This window comes from Pagrus major, chromosome 22 (assembly GCF_040436345.1).
Source record: "Pagrus major chromosome 22, Pma_NU_1.0".
NCBI lineage: Eukaryota > Metazoa > Chordata > Actinopteri > Spariformes > Sparidae > Pagrus > Pagrus major.
This window is the reverse complement of record NC_133236.1, coordinates 22,915,214-22,936,304: the sequence shown is the minus strand read 5'-3', so window position 1 is coordinate 22,936,304 and position 21,091 is coordinate 22,915,214. Positions and strand designations below refer to the sequence as shown.

General features: G+C 43.8%; 1 protein-coding gene across 2 annotated transcripts; it reads right to left on the bottom strand.

The window, feature by feature from the left end:
• Positions 1-10,140: 10,140 nt before the first annotated feature.
• On the bottom strand, positions 10,141-20,914 carry gpatch2 (G patch domain containing 2). Of its 2 annotated transcripts, none has more exons than XM_073493112.1 (10): positions 20,697-20,914; positions 19,615-19,858; positions 17,766-18,313; positions 17,416-17,480; positions 17,097-17,294; positions 16,370-16,490; positions 15,692-15,731; positions 15,426-15,490; positions 15,134-15,222; positions 10,141-11,919 (listed from the first exon to the last, which is right to left on the bottom strand). In XM_073493112.1, exons 1-10 carry the CDS (start codon positions 20,744-20,746, stop codon positions 11,750-11,752), a joined length of 1,590 nt encoding a protein of 529 aa, XP_073349213.1. In that variant the 5' UTR covers positions 20,747-20,914; the 3' UTR covers positions 10,141-11,749. The 2 variants fall into 2 exon arrangements, with proteins under 2 accessions (XP_073349213.1, XP_073349212.1); XM_073493111.1 differs by having other exon boundaries at positions 17,763-18,313; positions 20,697-20,833.
• Positions 20,915-21,091: the final 177 nt, after the last annotated feature.

Here is a 21,091-nt window from a genome sequence, read left to right as displayed (position 1 = left end):
ATTAATGTTAAAATGCTGGATAATCAATGTCAAGTCTTCCCGCTTAGATACGGTTCAACATACGGACCTCCTCACATAGCAACACATGCACATATGTTTGTAACCAAGCTTTAACTGACTACCTGCGAGTACAGTACTTTTATCTGTTCTAATCAGATACGGCTATGTGCCTAATGTGATGCTTTTCACCCTTCGCTGACAACACACACGTGTAGTACAGACAGGGGCACAGTAAGTAGTGCTTGGCACTCCCAGAAAGGTTAACAGGTACAATCAGGTGCAGTATGGTGCAGAGAAACAACAGCAGATGTGCACATTTAGTTTGAAAACTTTTAAACTCACAGTTACATCTTCATCTCCACGTGAATGTTTCGTGTTTCTGGAGCTGTTTTAATTACTTGCATACAAAATGTGTGAGATGCATCCATTTTGATTTCTACTACTTCAAGCTGTATCCTTAAATTTAACCTGATTTGAATTCAGTAACTGTACAATCTATGAAATAATACCTTTAATAAAACAATAAAACAGTAATTAATACACTAATGAATCCTGTCATTTCTCCTGTGAGAGTGAGAAGCAGCCCAGGGTCAGATGAGTCTTACGCAACCTGTTGCCACTACGTCCCTAATCCACTTAAAAGACTGACACGCATGTGAGACCATGTCAACAAAAATCCCTCTTTGTGCAGAAACAAAAACAACACATTTGTACACGCAGAAAACAAGCCGCACAGTGGGGAGACGCACACACAGATACACTGCCGAGCCTTGTCGAGAGGTCACGGGTCAAATTCAAATCATGATGGTTTCGCCCCGAGGTCCCAACTTATCATTCTCAGCGGGAGCGCCTGCCAAGAAGCACCGAACGAACAATAGAAATACTGCAGCATCGTGTGGAAGGAAATGAACATTTATTTCCACATTGTTCCAGTTCTTTCTAAATTAATTAAAGACACAATATCAGTTTGGTGCAGCGATGAACTCCATCAGTGTGCACAGCGAATCTCATCCTGGGTTTTCAAAGGAACGAAACACAATAATCGTCACGTTCTCTGTCCAATTTTCTCACTAAACACAGAAAAAGTTGCTGAAAAAGCACCCTGTGTCCTTTGACATACGGTAAAAGGAACAATCTTATCATTTACGGCCAAAAAAGCCAATAATGTTGTAGCATCAGAAACGCACAAATGTCAAATGGAGTTTGGTGCTCGTGAACGTCAGAGTTTCTGCTCTTTTCTCGTCGGCCTCGTCCTGTCTCTTCCTCTCTCGTCGACATGACGTGGCGCCCGTGCTCTGAGCTGACCCTCGCCGAGACCAATCTCCGCAGGAATGAAATCACCTGCGCTAATCTGTTGCTCAGATAAAGGGCCAGACAGCAGACTGCATGGAGTGGACCTTATCTCATTATGCACCACATGAACCAGCCTCGCCAACAGAAAGGCACACACACACACCGCTTTAAGGCAGCCACACACACACACACACGCTACATGTGTAAACAAACATATGAACCCAACAAGCACATGCAAACACAAAGGAGAGAGAGCATTAGAAAAAAGCCATAAAAGATAAAGAGAGTGTGGTTTCTAATGGCAGATAATTTTATCTGGGCCGTAAAATACAAAAAGCCAGACACTGAGAGCTGCTATCGAATCAAATCTACTCAAGTTAATGTATCACATAAAACATTATCTACACTGAGAAATTATCTTTTATAAACCATTTAGGAAACTGGATGTTGACGTTAAAGCGAAGTGGCTCTTATCTCTTCTGTGCTTTTAGTTTGGCAGCTGCCATCAATGGATTTTTTATTTGCTCTAACGCGGCCGAGGAGGTTTCTTCACATATTCATACTGAAGCCGAGCGCAGGTTGGGAATTAAAACTGAGATTATTAGCTTTATCAGCGCTTGGTATTTTCCTTGGCACCAGCTGAGCGGCGTTGAGAGGCACCACAACAATATGGAGCACACTTGAGTCAAGCCAGAGTGGCGTCAAGCGAACCACATGAAGGGCGGGAGTTTATTTTTTTTCTGATAATTTCCTCATTACTGTACAAAAGCTTTTTGTTTTAGTTTACAGAGGCTCCGTGTCAAAGTTTAATGTCGTTTGAGGTAATGTAAATGAAAAGGTAACAGACTTGAAAGGAGTTTCAGTCAGTTGGTTGAACAGTTATCATCAAACAAGATCAGATTAAATTCAGATTAGGGCTGCGACACATGTTGAATAATATATCACATTATTAGCCATGCTAGCGGCGTCGCTGAGGGGTCGACACACATTCATGGTGCCCAGAGGATGACCAGAGGATTCACATATATATAAATATATGTATATAAATTTACTGTACGTATCTTCATGTCAGTGGTGCAATCTCACGAAGCATAGCTGTTAAGTTCTAGTCTTATTACAAGTTCCCAAAATCCAAAGTAACATCTTCACTTTGCTAGTTTTGTCGCAGTAACTGTCCAAAGACTCAACTGTGTTCGATTTAAAATAATATAAAGCAGAGAAAAGCAAGAAATCATCACACCTGAGAAGCTTTTTCCTCCACAGTTTATGACATTTTTGCTTGGTAAGTAGCTTTTACAGTTCTGTTATTGCTGTAAATAATTTTTCTGTCATTGATCGATGAGTTAATTATCTGCTCTGTGGGATCTCACATGAAGGCGAGCTAGGCTGGCTAACCTTCGACATCAATATATAATGTAAGCTTACAGAAGATACATGGTGTACAGTAAATGTCGGGCAATAAGTGAAAAGAAATTGCAGGAAATTGTTTTTGAGATAATTTTTAAAAACAGTGTCTCAGTGAGACTGTTTGTCCAAAAAAAGGCAGAAATTATTGTTTATCATGTGTTTTTATTTAAAAAGGAAAAAAAAAAAAAGAAAGGAAGAAAACGACTATCAGCCCAAATCCCTTACAACAATGTCACATGTGAACCCAAGTTTTGACATGTGGAATCATATTAATATCGGGGTTGGCCTCAAAAAACAACTATTAGCTGTGCTATAAAGAACTTTTACAGATACTGAAACCTCCTGTTGGATTTCAAAAGTGTATTTAGTTAAAAAATGGCACAAAAAAGCAGCTTGAACAGATAAATGAGCCGTATAGCTTATTTACATTTTTCTTTATTTGACTACTTCAAACAAACAAAAATGTCAGTTGACGAGTAAACTGAACAAGAAGGGATAATGACATGAAGCAAAGCATAACATGAAATGGAAGAAATGCAGAAATTGAAGCTGAACACGCACGGCTGCAGTTAAACATCCAAAAAATATTTTTACACCGCTGAGAGCGAACCGAAGACAGGAGCTCGATAGCTGCTCCAGAGGGACGCTGCCTTGTAACAGAGCACCCAGCTGCCAGCTATTGACCCCCAACACACCAGATGCATCCCGTTTCTCTGAAGAAAAAGAAACGTACAAGTGAAGCAGACGCCCTCGCACGTGTTAGTGTGGGTGTGTGTGTTTGTGTGTGTGTGTGTGTGTTCACCCCTTTCTCCTCATCCCCAAAACTCACAGCCACCAAATCTCAGCCTCCAGGGACAGCTGTCGGATTGACTTCCAAAACTGGACAGTCACTCTGCAACTCCAACCCCCATCAGACACACACACACAGACACACACATGCGCACATACATTAGCATCAGTCCTCAGATCTAGTGAGTTTAATCTGCTTAGTTTATGCCTGACTCACAGTCATCCATCAATTACTGAGACAGAGGGAAAGACTATTGACACTGTGTGCAAACACCATTGTCTCGCTGCTCCGACACTCTACCTCTCAGACGCTCAAATGGTTTACAAAGGGAGGAGGGGGGGAGTTAAAGGGGAGAGAATGAGGGAAGAAAGAAGAGGGAGAAACAAAATGAGAGGAATGTGATACAGAAATGGAAGAAAATCTCTCTGTTCTGTGTGCATTCTTTACAGTTCGATGTCTTTAAATAGATGGATGGGAGGGAAATGATACATGAAATGATGGACTGACTGACAGATGAGCGTTTGCAATGAGATCGGTTTCACTGTATTGATCCATCGCGCTCCTGTATAGGGATCAGAGGTCACACACACACACACACACAGAGAGAGAGAAACCCTAGAAAGCCTCTGGGAGAAACTTAAAGCAAAGTAACCATAGAAAATGTCACTTAGAGCGGCTGGGACCTGCTGCTACCCTCAGAGGGTCAGCGCTCTTCAAATGGCTTTCACTTATCTGGACGGTCCCACCGGGGAGGAAGCGCATATACGCACAGGAAGGCATTCAGGCAGGCAGGCAGGGTTTCATCAGGACTAATTTGAGATCATTTTTATGAGTATTTGAGATGCACAGAGGGAAAAAAAACTGCAGAAATGGTTTTGCATAATAACTCAGGGGCTGGAGGGCCCCCTAGTGGACATATTTCTGTGACATTCACAGCAGAACTGACCACAAGCCTGATAAGGGCCGACTATTTAAAGGCGCCGCTAATGGAAGTCTAATGTGAGTGACGTTTAAACAGTTTACCCTGATTATAGGAAGCACATTTCACTGTTTCCACCGCGTCCAGTCGTCATGCCATGTCGTCTTCTGGCAGGTGCCCATCTGGAGGCTCTTAGGGCGATTATGTAACCAGGCCTCTCCTAACAACATAATGTGGATTACCAGAGCACGACCCCCTCATATTCTGTACAAGCAGGACTGGATTAACAAGTCAGCTTCTGGTCTCCAGCTCTGACGGTAGGTGACTTTAATTCATCCAGGTCAGTTTCTAAGTGTGTTTTGTGCTACGTGGTGCAGAGTGGTTGGTAGCACCTGTATCTGATACATGTTTGTCATCTATATTTGCTCTTTATTTATTGTTATTGTCATTCTAGTTCTTGATGCTGTGGTATTAAAATTGTTTCTGTATGTCTGTTTCTCCCAGAAGAAGGAGCCTAGCAGGCAACATTAAAGTATTATTTGGGAGAAATGTCGTACCATCTTATATTTTTATGCAAATGACGGGGTCTATGGTGACAGGATGTCATATGGATGTCATTTTGATCTGCAGTATATTTACTCATCACTACATTTCAGAGGGAAATATTGGTTACAAAACATATAATAAGCTTATTAAATGCAATGTGTTGTTTAAGATAAAACCAGAGGTTCCCAACGTCATTGGCTTGTGACATCTTGCAAAAACGCCGTTTGTAGTTTGGGACCCTTGTCACATTTTACATGCCTTTGAGTTGTTAACAGTTCGGCCACAGAGGCTGATGGGAAATTCAGTTTGTTGCATAGTTCGTTTTCTCAGATCAGTCCCGAGTAAACCCTCTTCCCAAACAAGTCAATGAAGGATCTCTGAAAAGAAAATAAAGCCAACATCTCCAACTCTGTCAGAGTTACCTCCGGTTGCTGTGCCGTCTTCGAAGTGTCGTTTTTCTTTGGACACGAGCAGGAAGGCAGGGGTGGAGAGAAAACAATACTGGGAGAACCGCAGAAATTGAAAGTTTATCTAGTTCATTTTTTATTCTGAATATTTAATTTGTGTTGTATCCCCTTTAAGCTTCTCAGATGGTTTAATTCCAATAAGTACTTGAGGCCCAAGGAGGTAAAAATATCCAATATTTCAGAAAACAAGACCAAGAATCCACAGCCACGCTAGCAGCTCTGTGAGGCGTTGCTGCTAAATGCTAACAGCAGCATGCTAACATGCTCATAATAACAATGCACACAAGTAAATGTTCAGAAGGTAAAATCTTGACCGTGTTCACCGTCTTAGTTTCTGGTACGTTAGAAAGCTACCACTCGCTAATTAGCCCTAAATACAGCTGAGGCTAATGGGAAAGTTGGTTTTGCAAGTATTTGGTCATAATAATCATCTAATCTGCATCTAATCTGATGAATTGCCTCCAGTGATGTCACTCAGTTGCATTGTGGGTAATGTAGGCACTGGGTTTTTTAAAGGACTGAGAATGCCTGGAATAAAAAAGGTGATATCTCTGGTTCTGCTGTATCATTTGTTTTGAAACTGTTCATAATGAGTCAACAGTGTGATATGACTGTGATGCAGACCAGTGAACTGCCGCCTACATTACCCAGAATTCAGCCACTGAGTGACATCACTGGAGGCAGTGTTACAGATTACATGCAGCTTCCTCTGGAGTTTTTCGACATTTGTAGTAGTGCTCCCCAAGACCTGTAAACACACTTTAAAGTCTAAAATTGGGGAAGTTACCCTTTAATCAGGGCCACTTTTCTGCACAACAAGTACTTTAAATCTTAGTTTTTGAGGACCTGACGTGTATTTTTACATTTCCTTAATGGTACTTCACTTTACTACACTGCTGATCTAAATAAATCATAAATATAACTGACTTTACTTAACAAGAACAGATGTGGTTCACACACATGCTTTTTCACGAGCAAACCCCCCTTTTGTACACACACACACACACACACACACACACACACCTGGTTCCCAGACCCGTCAAAGGTGAGGAGCCGCCGGTGCGGGCCCAACACACACACACACAGAATTCTCGGAGTCAGCATCATGCACCTACTGCTGATGTCAGGAACTATTATACACACTTTCGCATAACCACACACACACAAAACAGCACGCAGTCTATCTCATCATATCACTTTTATCTCCACAGGTGGCAAATTTAGCCCTCTGGCTCGCTGTCAGCGTGTCTACAATAAACAAATCAACACAGACGTACACAAAGACCAAAAGAGCCATCCTGTCATGTTAGTTTAAAAAACAGTCCAGCACAGCTTTATGTATTCACCTTCCGGCTATCTTTCCTTTCCTACCCATCCATCCGGAGCCACCCCTCTAACGTGGCCCTAACACGTCCTGTCAGCAGCTCCACAGGTGAGCCAGTCTCGGCTCACGACGCCGTCTCACGCCGACACTCGCTCCATCTTTTCTCCGATTCCCTCGCCTCCTTCCCTTCTTCTTTCTCATCCTCCACACTGTGTTTTCCTTCTTGCCTACGACTCCCTCCTGTCCTCCCTCATCTGATCACGCAGATGCACCCGGGGGCACTGCTGGGACTTGCTCGCTTTTGGGCAAAATGTGACACCGGGCCCGCTGCCTCGCTCCACCCTCCTCCGAGGCTTTTTTTTTCGGGGTCGTCTTGTTGTCACCCCACCTTCCGGTCATCCCTTGCAGCCAGTTAGCCCTCTCAGCACGGTCCGCTGGTTCTTGGCCACGCCAAGGTACACCAGTCAAAATGTAATTTTCTGCAAGATTACACATGATAATGACTCGCTTTGGAGGCTGGCCATAAATGATGACTTCCAATTATAGATGCATAACTATCGATCTGTCAACAGGAGCAGTGGGAGAGGAGAGAGGAGAGGAGGGACGGAGCTGTAGAGATGTACAGTAATGTTGTGTTTACTGACATCTTTTTTTTTGATGCCACACACACACAGACACACACGCACATAGCGGACACTGCTGCAGACAAACTGAACTGCTCGCAAAGTCCTACATAGGCTGAAAAAGCAAGTCCAGATGGGAGCCAATAAAAAGAGAGATGAGTTCACCTGGGAGCAGAGTACACCTTCACCTGGCCACACACACACACACACACACACACACACGTCACACACACACCTCTGTTTCCATTCAAACACCACGCCGGACTGTTTCCAAGCAGACAAGGAACAAAAACACATTCGCCGCACTTAAAACAAGCCTGCGCCTTACTTCTTCCCTTCCGCTCGTCTTGCTGCCCTTCGCTCAGTACTCACTGTCGGGTTCATCCACCGGCTGGATGTGCTGGTCCTCCGCTCCACACAGCTGCAGTCAGTCAGTCAGTCAGTCTCAAGGACAAACGCTCCAGCTCTCCTCGCCTCCGGTCTCTGTAGCTCAGCGATGCAGCAGCGCGCACACACACACACACACAAATACATAAACACACACACACATTCCCCCCTCTCTCTCTCTCCCCCTCTTTCTCTGATCCAGTGCTGAGTTTACCTACCTACCTACCTGCCTAGGTTTGCTCGCAGGGGAGTCCTGAGAGAGTGTGTCAGACAGAAAGTGTGTCTAAGAGAGAGGGGTGAGGAGGGGAGGAGGGGAGGAGGGGAGGAGGGGGGCACAGCCAGCGTTCCCTTATATGCAGAGGGGAGGCGGTGAGTGGAAAGGGAGGGTAGAGGACACACAGCGCTCCTGTATTCCCATAGATACAGAGGAGGGATTTCTATTGCAGCCTCGCAAAAGATGGGAGAGAGAGGAGGGAGGGAGGGAGGGAGGGAGGGAGACAGAGAGAGAGAGAGAGAGAGAGAGCATCATATTTCAGCGATGTTGAGTCAGCATGTGAATGTGATGCATGTGTTGATAGAGTTGGGAATATTTAGAGGGCATGTTCTTATGGGAAGTTATGGATTAAAAAAGGAGCTGCCCGAGAGAGCGTCTGTGCCGTCGGTGAAGCATCGAGACGAGAAAGTTCCTCAAGTTTGGTGTCGATTTTCACGACAGGAGCGAGGGGCTCGAATACTGATGCAATCGGCTTCGAGTGATAGTTCAACAGGTTTGATCGGACGGTTTGATAAGTGGCCACGATCACTGGAAAAACTCATTTCAAACAATCAGAGGTCAAAGACGTGTCACGTTCCTCTACTTGAGTAAAAGTACTGAGGCCACAAGGTGGAAATACTCGAGTAAATGTCCTGCATTCAAAACATCACTGAAGTAAAAGTATTATCAGTGCAAAATGTACTCAAAGTATGAAAAGTAAAATGGTTCCCGTCAGTGTTTTACTATTAAACATGTAGTTTTGGAGAAGGAATTTTAATCAGATGAGAAAGATCTTCATTAACTAATTAATATAAAAAATATTATTTTTATCTCTAAACAAACTCTCTTTGTTTTCATGACTGAATAAACAAACTGACCTTAAAGGACAACACAACTTCATACTGTTTGACCTTGTTTATATGTGGCGGACCCTGCCACCTTTCTAGCTTCGAACAGTGTTCTGGGGACCTTATTTTCCTGAGAACAGCTTGTTCATTCCCTTATGGAAAAACATATTTCTGCCTTTGTATTATTATCTTATCAATATTTTAAATATTAAAATTATGAGTTTCTTCACCAAAACTACATAATTCCCCTTTAATGTGTATGTTGCATAGTGTTTGGTAGCTCCAGCAGCACTTTATATGTACTATAGACAACAGCTTTATTTATTATTAGACCGACGCATTTCGGCTCGTGGCCTTCATCGGAGTCATCCGGGGCCACAAGCCGAAACGCTTTGGTCTAATAATAAAGCTGTTGTCTATAAAACAAGTGTTAAGTTGTGCCAGAAAACCTTCACTCTGCTTCTATATCATGTTCACATTACATGTTTATGACCTGATTTTCATATAGGGAGGTGGAGGGGAAAGTGTCATCATGTACGAGGTTTGCAGTATATTGGATTTGAACTTATGTGCAATACTTGAGTTAATGTACTTAGTTACATTTCACCACTCCAAAAAAAAAATAACAAAAGGTGTTCCAAGTTGAATTGTTTTGGGGTTTGTTTTTTTTTCAGATATTTAACAGCAGGTATTAATCACAATGTTTGCCCCAAATTTTGGGCTAGTTTGATATAATTAGCTGATTTGAGTTTATTACAGTTACATATCAGTATTGGGTAAATGTTAAATATACTGCTCAGCATATTTTTGTCACAGTTATTAGGAGCAGTTCAACATTTCTTAAAATACGCTTGTTCTCTGAGTTGGAGGAGCAGATTGAGAATCTTGTGTTTTTTGACGTCACCTTTCAAGGTCAAATGTTGTTGTCTTGTTTTCAGCTGCAGTTTTATCTGCCTCTTTTTTCCTTCTATGCATGTACTGCATGTATGTATATTTATATGTATGTGTTATAAGTATGAACCAATTTCTTTTCTATTGATTGCAGAGCAACATGAAGTCTACGTCTCTGACTTGTCTGTGCAGTCAATATGAGGCAGGAGCCGACAGCCAGTTAGCTTAGCTTAGCGTAGCGTAAAAAATGGGTACAGGAACAGCAAGCCTGGCTTTCACCAGAAGAACCAGCACCTTTAACACATTATATGCCGTTTGTTCCAGTCTTTAGGTTAAACCACCTGATGAACTGGAGGAGGGTATTAGCCTCATGGGACAATAACTACCACATAGTTTAGTCTCTGAGTTTAATATTTGTTGGTCACTCACAGCTCATCTTCTCTGAACAGGCCTGGTGGGGTAAAAGACCATCCATCTGATGTGCAAGGGTTACAACAAACGAAGAAGAGGAAACAAATATTGTTACAGTACAACTTCCTACACCTTTTTTAAATTTATAATTTAATTTTTTTCCCCCTAGACCTTAATCTCTCTACCTGCACCTAAAATGATTTCACATCTGTATTCAGGACAATCTATAGTTGCAGGTTAGCTATATGTAGCCCTAAATAAATACATGAAACAATACCACAATTAAGTGAAAGGACAGTGGGTCTAAAACTTAAGTTTTTAAAAATGGAATTAAACTTCCTCTATTTATTGTGGTACTGTGGTTAAAGGCCCTGCACAGTCACACAGGTGTTTTCACTTCTGCCTGATGAGAACTAGAGTCCTGAGAAAAGCTCTCCTCAGGCTAATTAAGTGAAAACATCTGTGGAAATATGCTACGCAGGGCCTTAATATGTGCATTATGACAGCACTGATCCTTCATTTTATCTCATGAAACATCGACAGGAGCTAAATCTATATACGTCCTGTATTTCACTGGTATTTCCAACCCTGTTACGGAAACATTTAAATGTTTGTCACAGTCATACAGCCATTTTGTTATACACCGTCATTTAGCATTGCTTCGGCAGGCTAAACATTTTTCAAAATAAAATACCTCAACAAACCGGGTAAAACAGGACAGTCGAGCATGTCGTTGGCAAGACTTTACCTCACTATACACACACCTGTGTTTTCTTAGTGAACGTCAGCAGCACATGCATACAGAGTGGTGCTAAATGAAGGGGAAAAACTGTGGTTTTGATTTTTATCTTTTTGAATAGATAAAACCGTTCTGGTGACGTGACTTCTTGCATTAAATGAACAACAAAATGGATGGGAAACGCATCCAGATATATCGACACACATCCATACAGTGTACCCTAACTGAAAATGAATCTTGAGGTATGGCCTACGAATATAGTCTCTGACTCTAAACTTCTTGTGCAATATCAGACAAAACCATTTTTCATTAATTCGATAACTAAAACTGCTGACTGGGAAAGAAAAAGAAAAAAAAAACACTATTAGCACATTATTTGCGCACTCGTGTGGTCAGATTTACCCCCTTTTCTCTCCTGCAAAGATGATATCTGAGGTAACAGGGCTGAGGCAGCATGCCAGCTTAAAACACTAACAACGAGGCATCAAAGTCATTTATTTTCTCCAACATGGAGTTTTTGCTAGAGGTCCTTTTCTCCAGCTCAGTTTCAGTCAGTCTCTCCATTTGAGGGAACAGTATGTGTGGATATCCCCAGGCTTCTTCAAGTTTCCCCAATATGGGAAAGTTTCTGTTTCATCACAGACTCTGTTGCTAGGATGAGACTCATTCCTTCCCTTCTTACGACTCACATTTCTGGATCATCCTGGAACTTCTTTTTTAATTGTTCATCGCACTGAGCAGCATTTCACCCACGAGGAGTGAGCAGCATTTCATCCTCCTCACTCCTCGTAGCTCTTGGGGCCTTGTCTTGTCCCAGCGTACTCCAGGTTCAGAATCCAGAAACCGGGAGTTCAGTTGAATCCTAGACCAGTGCCTTTGGGTCTCTGCGTGGCCCGGATGGGCTCTGTGATGCCCCTGCCCTCTGGACCCAGGCCCATGCCCGGGCTCCAGCCCATGGTCTGCAGCATGCGGCTCCCCATGTTGCTGTCAGGGATGGGAGGCGCGTTCTCACCAACCACTCCTGAAAAGACAGAGGTCACAGATTAGCAAGAGGGAGTTTCTGTGATATTTATGTCTGTAAATATTATAGCCTTTCAACACAAAGGCCACAGCTGCTGACAGCGGACGTTGGTTTGTGTTCGCTTAGAAATCATCTACCAACCGACAAAATAATCTAAAGAAATCTAACTGCATTTACAAACACTGCTGCAAAGATGGCGTACATTAGGTTGAATGCTAATTAGCAGGTTTAATTACACCTTTTTGAAATTTAAGATGAAAACAATTAATAGAGCTTCAAAAAGGCTAATTGCAAGTCCATTAGTCCAAACTTATTAAGGGCCAACTGTTTTCTTCTCCATGTTTTTAAGATGGAAACTTTCAAGAAAGAAGTGAAGTTATCCCAGTGCTGAGGCCGTCCCCTCCCTCGACCCACACACAGAAGTTTGAGCGAAAGTGTGGAGGTAGAAGATGATTCATTTAGATAAGGCCTGGGTGATATGGCTACAAAAGTCTATTACGGTAGTGAAGTTTCATACGGATCGACATTGTCAATATCCTATTTTCATCATTTTTAAAGACCCGGGGAAAAAAGGTTGGTATTAACCTCTTTATTTTAAGTATAACCACTTCTATCAAGGCTCACAGTAATAAATACTGCCATACCTGCGAGCTGACCTGCCCTTTTTAATTCACAATTTCCTCTCGGCCAGCACTCATTCTCTCACTCTGGTTGTAATAGGTTGTGTTTGTGTTTCTTTCACGTTTGATTTATAAAACACTTGGCCAGCGGCCGAGCTGGTGCGGAGGATTGTGAGTCATATTTGCCCCGGCAACCACTTTGGCTGTCGCAGCTGCAGTGTCTCATAGGCAGAGCAAACAGGCCAGGTGGTGGTGGAGCAGCGGTGGGCAGAACCGGCCTGTCCGCTCTACCTAAAGAGCCCGGAGACACTCCGGCAGCAGAGAGCGGCTCCAGAGGATCAGTCACACTGAGAGAAGTGGCAGAAGACTGGGACAGAGGCGAAAAGGTTGTCGTGTTTGCCGGCACGGCTGTGACTTGTAAAAGGCAAAACATTACCACGGTGTGAGTTAATAGTATTACAGCTGTTCTTGTGAGAACTGCGGTCCATGATAACGCTTCTGACACGCTCTTTTGTTGTCATCAGTCACATGGCGATGGTGCAACCGAACTACACACCCGATAAATGATTGGCTGTTCCTGCGTCACTCATGGCGCGCTCCGTTATCAAGGGATATAATAGGCTGCTTATAAGCCGGGGCGTATTTGCTATGTGCTGTCAAATTAGTTTGCAGTTAATGCATACACGTGAAATTATCAGACATTTTATGGAACTTTTTTCTTCTTGCCATCAACGGCGCGTCTATCACGATACATATTTATATTGTTTTATCGCTCGGGCCTAATTTAGAGGCGTACTATGCAGGATTTACTGGTTGCTGTTTGTAAAAACTCCTCCTCCCCGGCTCAACGAGGGAGACCGAGACGGACTGAGAGAGCAGCAGTGGTCGAGTGAATGAAGTGAAGGAGCAGCCTTAACGGGAACAAAGCAGTGAATCGCAGATATAAAATGTTATTTCACCATCATTTCAAAACAACCCTGAAGGAAGTTGCTGGATTTTGTGTGAATTCAGCCCAAGTGCACGCTTCATCCTGTCTGCTGAGTGCTGCCAGGTTTTAGAAAGGACTTGGGGGGAAAAACATTTGGAAGCTAAAACATACAAACTTCGACCAAAGCATAAGAAAACACAAGAAATACTGCTTAGAAGCTACAGACTGATATGAAAATCTCAAAAAGAGACACCAAAAAATCATGGACCGGCCCTTTAAATATGTCAAAAGCATGTCACAAAAATCAAACAGGAATAAACAGGAACACAAGGGAACAAGACACTAGCTGGCATGCATCCTCCTTTCACGCAGTTAGTGCTGAGACAATTTGTTCAATTATCCATTAGCTGATGAACACAAATTTAATTACCAACTATTCTGATAATCAAAAGTTTCAAGCAAAAACAGCAAACATTTGTTGGTTTCAGCTCGCTGTCAATTAAGAACAAGTTAATTGCAGGTCTCGCTGCAGTGTTTGCTTATGCTTATTCTCGTCTCGTCTTCAGTCTGGTCCCGCCTCTATATAACCGTCTGCATTACTTGTTGCACGGAAGGCTCTTCGGTGACATCATCAGTCCATTAAAATTGCTAAGCTACATCTAACTAATTTGATCATGTAATCAACTTAGCCACATTTCTGTCTGCCTCAAACAGACAGTGGTCACTCTGTCCTCGCCCTTCTTGGAAGTTCACAGTTCAGTCGTGCAGACCGGCCTGTTAGCCTTTTTAATCCCGTCTTTATTTCTATGAAGCGCAGGGCAAAGTCGCCCGCTCTTTTGCACGCATGACTGCCGAGTTCCAGGTGGGTTACAGCCAAATTGTCAGGATGTGAATTTGGCAGGCCCTCGCCGCCGCCGCCGCCCTGCTGTGAGGTCGGCACCTGCTGTTCCTAAGCGCTGCACCAGCGTCTGGGGCAGGTATCAATGTGTAACGCACCGCTGAGTTTTAGCAGTATTTTATTTTACAGCTTGGTTTTGCTTGTTCTTTTATTCCTTTTCTCATATTTTCAACTAGCGATACTTCCTTGTGTGTAAACAGTGATCAAAAATGGCACATGTCTTCAGGCTGGATAAATTATAATGGGAGGTTGACCAAACAGAATTAGGCTTTACTACCTCCCCCTCCTCCTCCTGCAAAAGCATCAACTTGCCCAGAGGTAAGGAGAGTGGTTTGGGGGAGGGGGGATGCACAAGTGTTACTGGCTAAGAGCTAATCCAGTATCTCTGCTTTGACAGCATGACTAGCCAGCTGACTCCTGTCCAACAAAGCTTAGAAGGAAAGGGGGTTATAAGCTAAAGCAGGGTTTTACAGAGAGAAAGGAGGAGCGAGGGGTAGCAATTTGAAAGATGAGGGACTCCCTTCCCTCAATTAATTCTTTTAAAAATGTGTAGTGAAACCCTCACTTTTCATCCCAGTCTCTTGTGTTTACATCAGTGTAAGTGCCAGACAGAAGGCGATGAGGAAAGCAGGCTGGTGAACATACTGAGCTCCACCAAGAGGGGGAGGGAAACAAGTGAGAAAGCGAGAGCCAAAAATACAGTAAAAGGGCCAGTTGGTAAAAAGTGCCAGATGGTGTGTGAGGTGTAGCTAGGTGTGCTTCCAATACCTGAGGGGGCGGTGGAACCGAGGGGGGCTGCTTTTCGCCTCCGCTTGACATCCCCTGTACATAGAGAGCCGAGGTGCCCGCTGGTCTGTCTGCAAAACCAGCCGAGCGAGACCAAAATATGGCAGCATTAGTTTTACTTCCAATAACGCCACAGAAAGTATTCTTATTCATTTGAAAAAGACCATTAAACACCGAGACCAGTGCAGCAAGGACACAAGCAGGTACTAAAGGAATTGAATCCGAGCTCTGGTCATAAATCACTGGTGTTTTTTAGTTAAAGTGTTGTTCTCACCTGCTGGCTGTTTTTACTGAGCAGCTCCTCCGATGCCCTCTGTCTGACCGCGGGTCCCAATGCAACTGAAGTGGCAGCGAGGGAAAGAAGAGGGAAAACAAAAGTTAATGTTCAAGCACTTAGAGCAAGTAATCCAGGAAATAACACAGCGCCACTGTATTTATTACACCGACCACGCTGAGTCCCTGTAATGGATCAAAATCTAACCTTTGCATTTCACCCCCATTTTGAAAGGAAAAGAAATGAAGTGAAGAAATGTGGCTCACCTGTCCGTGTTCCCTCCTCGAGCCCGAGCTGAACCAAGGCCTGTTGGAGATATAATAGTGTCATTCAGGCCCACAAGTTCCCGTCAAGGCAGCGTTCCAGAGACAGAAAGCAAACTGCTATTCATTATCATATCTGTCTCAAAGTGAACTGTTGGCTCTTGTCCATCCAACTTTCACAGAAACCCAAGAACCTTTTCAGACTTTAACTTGGGAACATTAAATACATTTAGACTTTAGACTGGAGTTGCACTTAAATGCTTTTAATTGATAAGTCTGCAGAAACTGACAACTGTGCATCAGTGATATAAAACACGATGAAACCAGTATTACCGCAAAACTTCCTAGAGGACTCCCTGTGTTATGGTGCATGTCTAATGTCAAATAATATGTCTTCAGCGTATGCCGCGATGTGTGTTGATATGTGTTTCTCTGCAGAGTATGTGCGAATAATTTTATCTAACCCTGCTGTCTGTGTACTAGACAATTACATGTGAATTGATTTTAGACTAAAACTGTGGCTTTTTTTCAGTCTCACTCACTGTTGTTGCATTTTTCATAAAATAAAATGCAACTGAAATAAAATAATAATAAAGAAAAAAAACGGGGAAAAAAAGAACACAAAATAAATAACAGAGCAGTCTGAACAGAAAAAAACTCTTTCAAGAAGAAAGGACTCACTCATGGGAGTCCTGGCTTTGTCTGCCCAGTCTGTCGTTGAAGCCTTGACTGGAGCTGCCCTGCAGCCCCGCCTCAGACGCCTGCTGGTTTCCATGGAGACGACTCAGCCTGGCCTGAAACCCTGACGAACACAGCACAGGATCATGAGCAATAAAACTGAGGACGTGATCGTTGGTATGATTCGATTAATTTGATTATTTTCACATTTTAGTGCAGCAGAGCCCAGAACAACCCTTCAATCTCAATGGGACACAACACAGGGAGGGTCCTTTAAGATATCAGTCATTCAGAAACAGGCAGCTTTAATGAGGAGGAGGCCCAGGGGGACACTAACTCCTGCTTGATATTATTACACCTACTGGTACACTTAAGATGGACTATATTCTATGAGATACTGGAATATTTAAGTAGAAACTGATCGGGTAACTATTATTTTGATACATTTTTGTACTGCCTGCTACAGCCAGAGGTAGAAGATTTCATTCCCTTTATTTAACCATATTACAGCCATACTGCTCAGCATTGCCTTGGTTTCTGTCTGTGTGACATGTTTGCCTCCTACTGGTGATGAAAGAAACTACAAAAACATTGTAAAATGTCTGACTGCACATTTTTATTGGCCCCAAAATCCTTACGATTACATTGTAAACTCTGTGTGTGTGTCTGTGTTTCTCTAACAGTGACACTGCTGTTTTTAAGTATGTTGCTCGTATTGTCTCCAGTCTACCTCTCTGAGCTCCAGGGCTCATGAGGGGGAAGGACCCAGTGAGGATGCTGTTGAAGACTGGGTCAGCCAGGTCCAGCTCCTCTGACCCCGTCTCCCTCTCCCACCAGGGAACCACTCCTGCTATCCCGCACGCGCCCCCGGGCGCCGAACCGGAGCCCGGCTCGCCATCGTAGAACCAGTCACTCTGCTCGTCATCACCTGGAGGAGAGAGGACAGAGGGAGAGTGTGTGATCCTGAGATCATGAGCACTGATACAGATGTATTTATTGTGAAATTCAACATTTTTGCAACACATTAAATATAATGTTTCATGTTGTACCTTGCCTGCCCTCATCATTGGTGTACAGACCTCCATCACTGCTGTTACTGACACTGCTCGTCTCACTGAAAAAGAAAGAGGTCAAGAAAATGGTCAATAAGAAGTCAACAATTGTCTACTAGAAGAAAACCTAGCTAGCTTCCACAATGTTTGGTATTGATTGTCTCTCAATGCAACAAACACATTTTTTGCTGACACAAAAAATGGTTGATGTTTGATATCTGTCGGCGTTCTTACCCACTGACCTACAGTGTCACACACACTCATAAATGCAGCACACAGAAGAGGAGATGGAGGAGTTTCTGGAAACACAGGGCATGAAAAGAAACAAAAGTCAAAACACTAACCACCTGTCACTCATGTCCTCATCCGAGCCCTTCTGCTCCTCCAACTCCATCTTATCTTTGGACCCTTCCATCGGAGAACAGATCGGGTCTTCGCTCTCCACCACCACCCCTTCATCTGCAGCCTCCATTCCCAGCCTGTGGGTGGCCAGTTTCCTCTTCTTCACCCTGTTCTTCCCTCCCCCCGGCCCTACCAGTCCGACTCCACACAGCTCCATGGGCCCCCTGCCATCGGCTGCACCCAGTCGAAGTGGCCTGCCACCAATACGTGCTTTAGGGACAGGTGGGGGCCCTAGCATGGTGGTGGAGGGAGGTTCTGGTTCCGCGGGTGGGTCTACAGCCATACGTTTGACCTTCCGTCTCCTCCTGAGGCTGCGGGTTCCCTCTGCCGAGCCCAGGACGCCCAAGTCGTCCGGCCAAAGCGGGCGCTTGCTTCGTCCCGTGTCAGCTGTCAGGAGGGTGCGCCGTTTAGGGCCGAGCTGTTCATCTGAGTCGCTGTTGTCACGGGCGTGGCTGTTGGCAGCAGAGACACCCCCTGTACTGGCTCGGTAGTCCTGCAACAAACATCAGTGTGGGAAATACCAGCCTGTGATTCTGATGCTAGGTTTAGAAACTTGAACAAACTTGAGGATGTTAATTAGGCCAAAGCGATATTTGAGAGAGGCTAAATGTATTTAACACAGACAAATTTAAACAGGATGGTATCGAGGAGACTCTAAGGGGATTATGGGGCCAACACACTAAATATGAGATCTAATAACCACTTAAACGACATGTAATCTGTACTAAGCGGGCAATTCCAACTTCATGCAGAGACCAGGACATTACAGGATTAGACCAGATTAAAAGGTTTAGTTTGAAAGAAATGGCCAGAATTCAAAAGGTAGCTCAAAACTGTTATCTGAACTATCTTTTGCTGTAGCGACTAGCTGCTGTTAGCCAGTGAGCTAAGGGGCCCCATTAGCTAACGGTAGTGTGAAACTAGAATTCAGAAAGTGTATGGTTGTATTTTTTTGTTCAGTAAGGAAAATAGGTGCAAAATATCTCCTTTCTTGACGTTTATTTTGATTACTTTCGACTAAGTAGCAACTGGCTGCTTTCACGTCTCCATGCTGAAGCTACGGGGCTATCAGACTATTACCTCTTGCAGTACAAAGTGGTATTATGAGACCAGACGCGCCGGGGCGAGCTGGTTAGCATGCTAACTTAAGCAGACATCTTTGCCACACTGTGCACAGATGACATCAGGTCAACACTGTTGTTTCTTCTCCTTCTGTTGATAATGTTAGCTCTTTTTTTTTAACACTTTAAAAAGGTGCACTACGTAGTTTTGGAGAAGAAATTCAAACTCAGAATTTTATAATGTACAATACAAATGAGGTAATAATACAAACTCAGAAATATTTATTTTTTCCATAACTGAATAAACAAGCTGTTCTCAGAGGAAAATAACGTCCCCAGAACACTGTTTGAAGCTAGAAAGGTGGCAGGGTCCGCCACATGTAAACAAAGTAGAAGAGTATGACATTGTGTTGTCCTTTAAGATCAGTTTTATTTATTCAGTCATGGAAACAAAGAGCATTTGTTTGTTTAAGCATAAAAAAATAACTTTGAAGTTTAACATGTCCTACCCAAAACTACATAGTGCACCTTTAAACTACAATTCTGGCCACATCTTACAAACTGCCCCTTTAAGTAAAGAGTATTCCCTCTTTCCTGATCTAATAATGACACTTTTTTGAGGGTTTCCTATATTTTGTACCCCCTAAAACACCACAGTACGCAAGACAACAAGATTTCTGGACGTCTTTAGTGTTTTCCTCGTGGACACTGTCCTCCACCCACACCCACCCACCTTGTGCTCCTCCACGCTGGACTCGGAGCCCTCGCTCAGGTGGCCGGTCTCCCACGGCGGGTGCGGGTTGTCCGAGCGTCGTTTTCTGCCTCTCCGCTTCCGAGCCTGCCTCTTCAGCAGACAGCCGACGGCCAGTGCGTGGTCTCCCCCGTCACCGAAGCCACCGCGGGCAGCCTGCTCGGAGCTCTCCTCCAGTGCTGACACCAGGTCATGGACCAGCTCGTCCATCGTCCGGCGAAAGTGCCTGAGACAGGGGACAAAGGGTCATACTACTTAGTCACATACATGCATGCATGGACACTTAAAGACATTTAGGACAGCAGCTTGTTTTTTATTGGAGCTATGAGCAGTGTGTGCAGGACAGCCATGGGTGTTACAGGGAGACCTTTTGACATAGCAGGCCGTGAAAAACAGTCAGGGTGTGTACGTTATGTAGGCATGATGTGTAAATTGACATAACGGACCTAAATCTGAGCAACGCAGACTTAGTTAGCTAGCTAGCTAAACTGTGGCTGTTGAGCCGGCTAGCATCAACGTTTAGGTTAATCAAGAGGAGTTACGAAACTCAAATTAGCCAGATAATGAGTCACATTTTTCACATTATCTCTCTCCGTTGAGCAAAAGTTGGACGATGAGTTCCTTGCGCAACTTAGTACTTACGTTTAATAAATCCTCAGAGGTCTGATTTAAGAGCCTGCGATGTCGTTTGCAAACTCCTCCGAAATAAGCACTGACATTTCCAGGCGTTAGTTAGCTAAGTTAGCTGTTTTGGCTGTTGTTAGCTTCATGAGCTAGCTAGCGTAACGTTGCCTCGCTAGCCAGCTAAGTCGTCAACAACAACAACCGCTCAACTACCACCGAAGATAGTTAGCAAGCGTTGAGAGCCGAGACCCGCAGCTTTTCAACTGTGGTAGTTTTAGCGACTGTCGCCGGAAGATAACCGCCGAAGAAGCCCTCTGATATTCGGATAAGCTTTTGCTGTTAGCATGGCTAGCTTTAGCTCCCTAGCTCCCGGCGGCTTCGCTGAAGTGGAGTGGACGTGAACAATATGTTACGTCTCAGTGAATTCAAAGACCACCTACCAGCCGGTTCCCGCTTTGCCGATGGTTTTTAAATTAGCTGCACGGAACATTAAAGCCGCCAAATGCCGGGTACCTCTAGCCAGAAACAACGGACACACATTTACACACAGCAGACAACATCCTGACACAAAAGCTAACGATCAGCTAGCTAGGATCAATATGCGACAAGAGGAGGACACCGTGAAGGCAGCCAGAGGTATTATGCTGCCTTCACGTGCTGCGGTAAATCCAAAAATTACCATTGTGACACGGGAGCACAGCAGCACTTTATTCACCTTTTTCTGTCTAATTTGGTTGTTATTTACAATTTTTAGTACATGGCATAAAAAAAATTCACACTTTATACGATACTGCTACTCTACCGCATGCAATTTACTTAAAAACTTAAAATAAGG

What these genes read in the sequence shown, in the direction of transcription:
- gpatch2 (XM_073493111.1), bottom strand. Translation starts at nt 20,746, where the DNA reads ATGTTCCGTGCAGCTAATTTAAAAACCATCGGCAAAGCGGGAACCGGC. An exon ending in CAATGATGAGGGCAGGCAAG is followed by an intron (nt 17,295 to 17,415) that starts GTACAACATGAA and finishes TCTCTCCTCCAG; the next exon opens with GTGATGACGAGCAGAGTGAC. An exon ending in CGAGGAGGGAACACGGACAG is followed by an intron (nt 15,491 to 15,691) that starts GTGAGCCACATT and finishes CTGCCACTTCAG; the next exon opens with TTGCATTGGGACCCGCGGTC.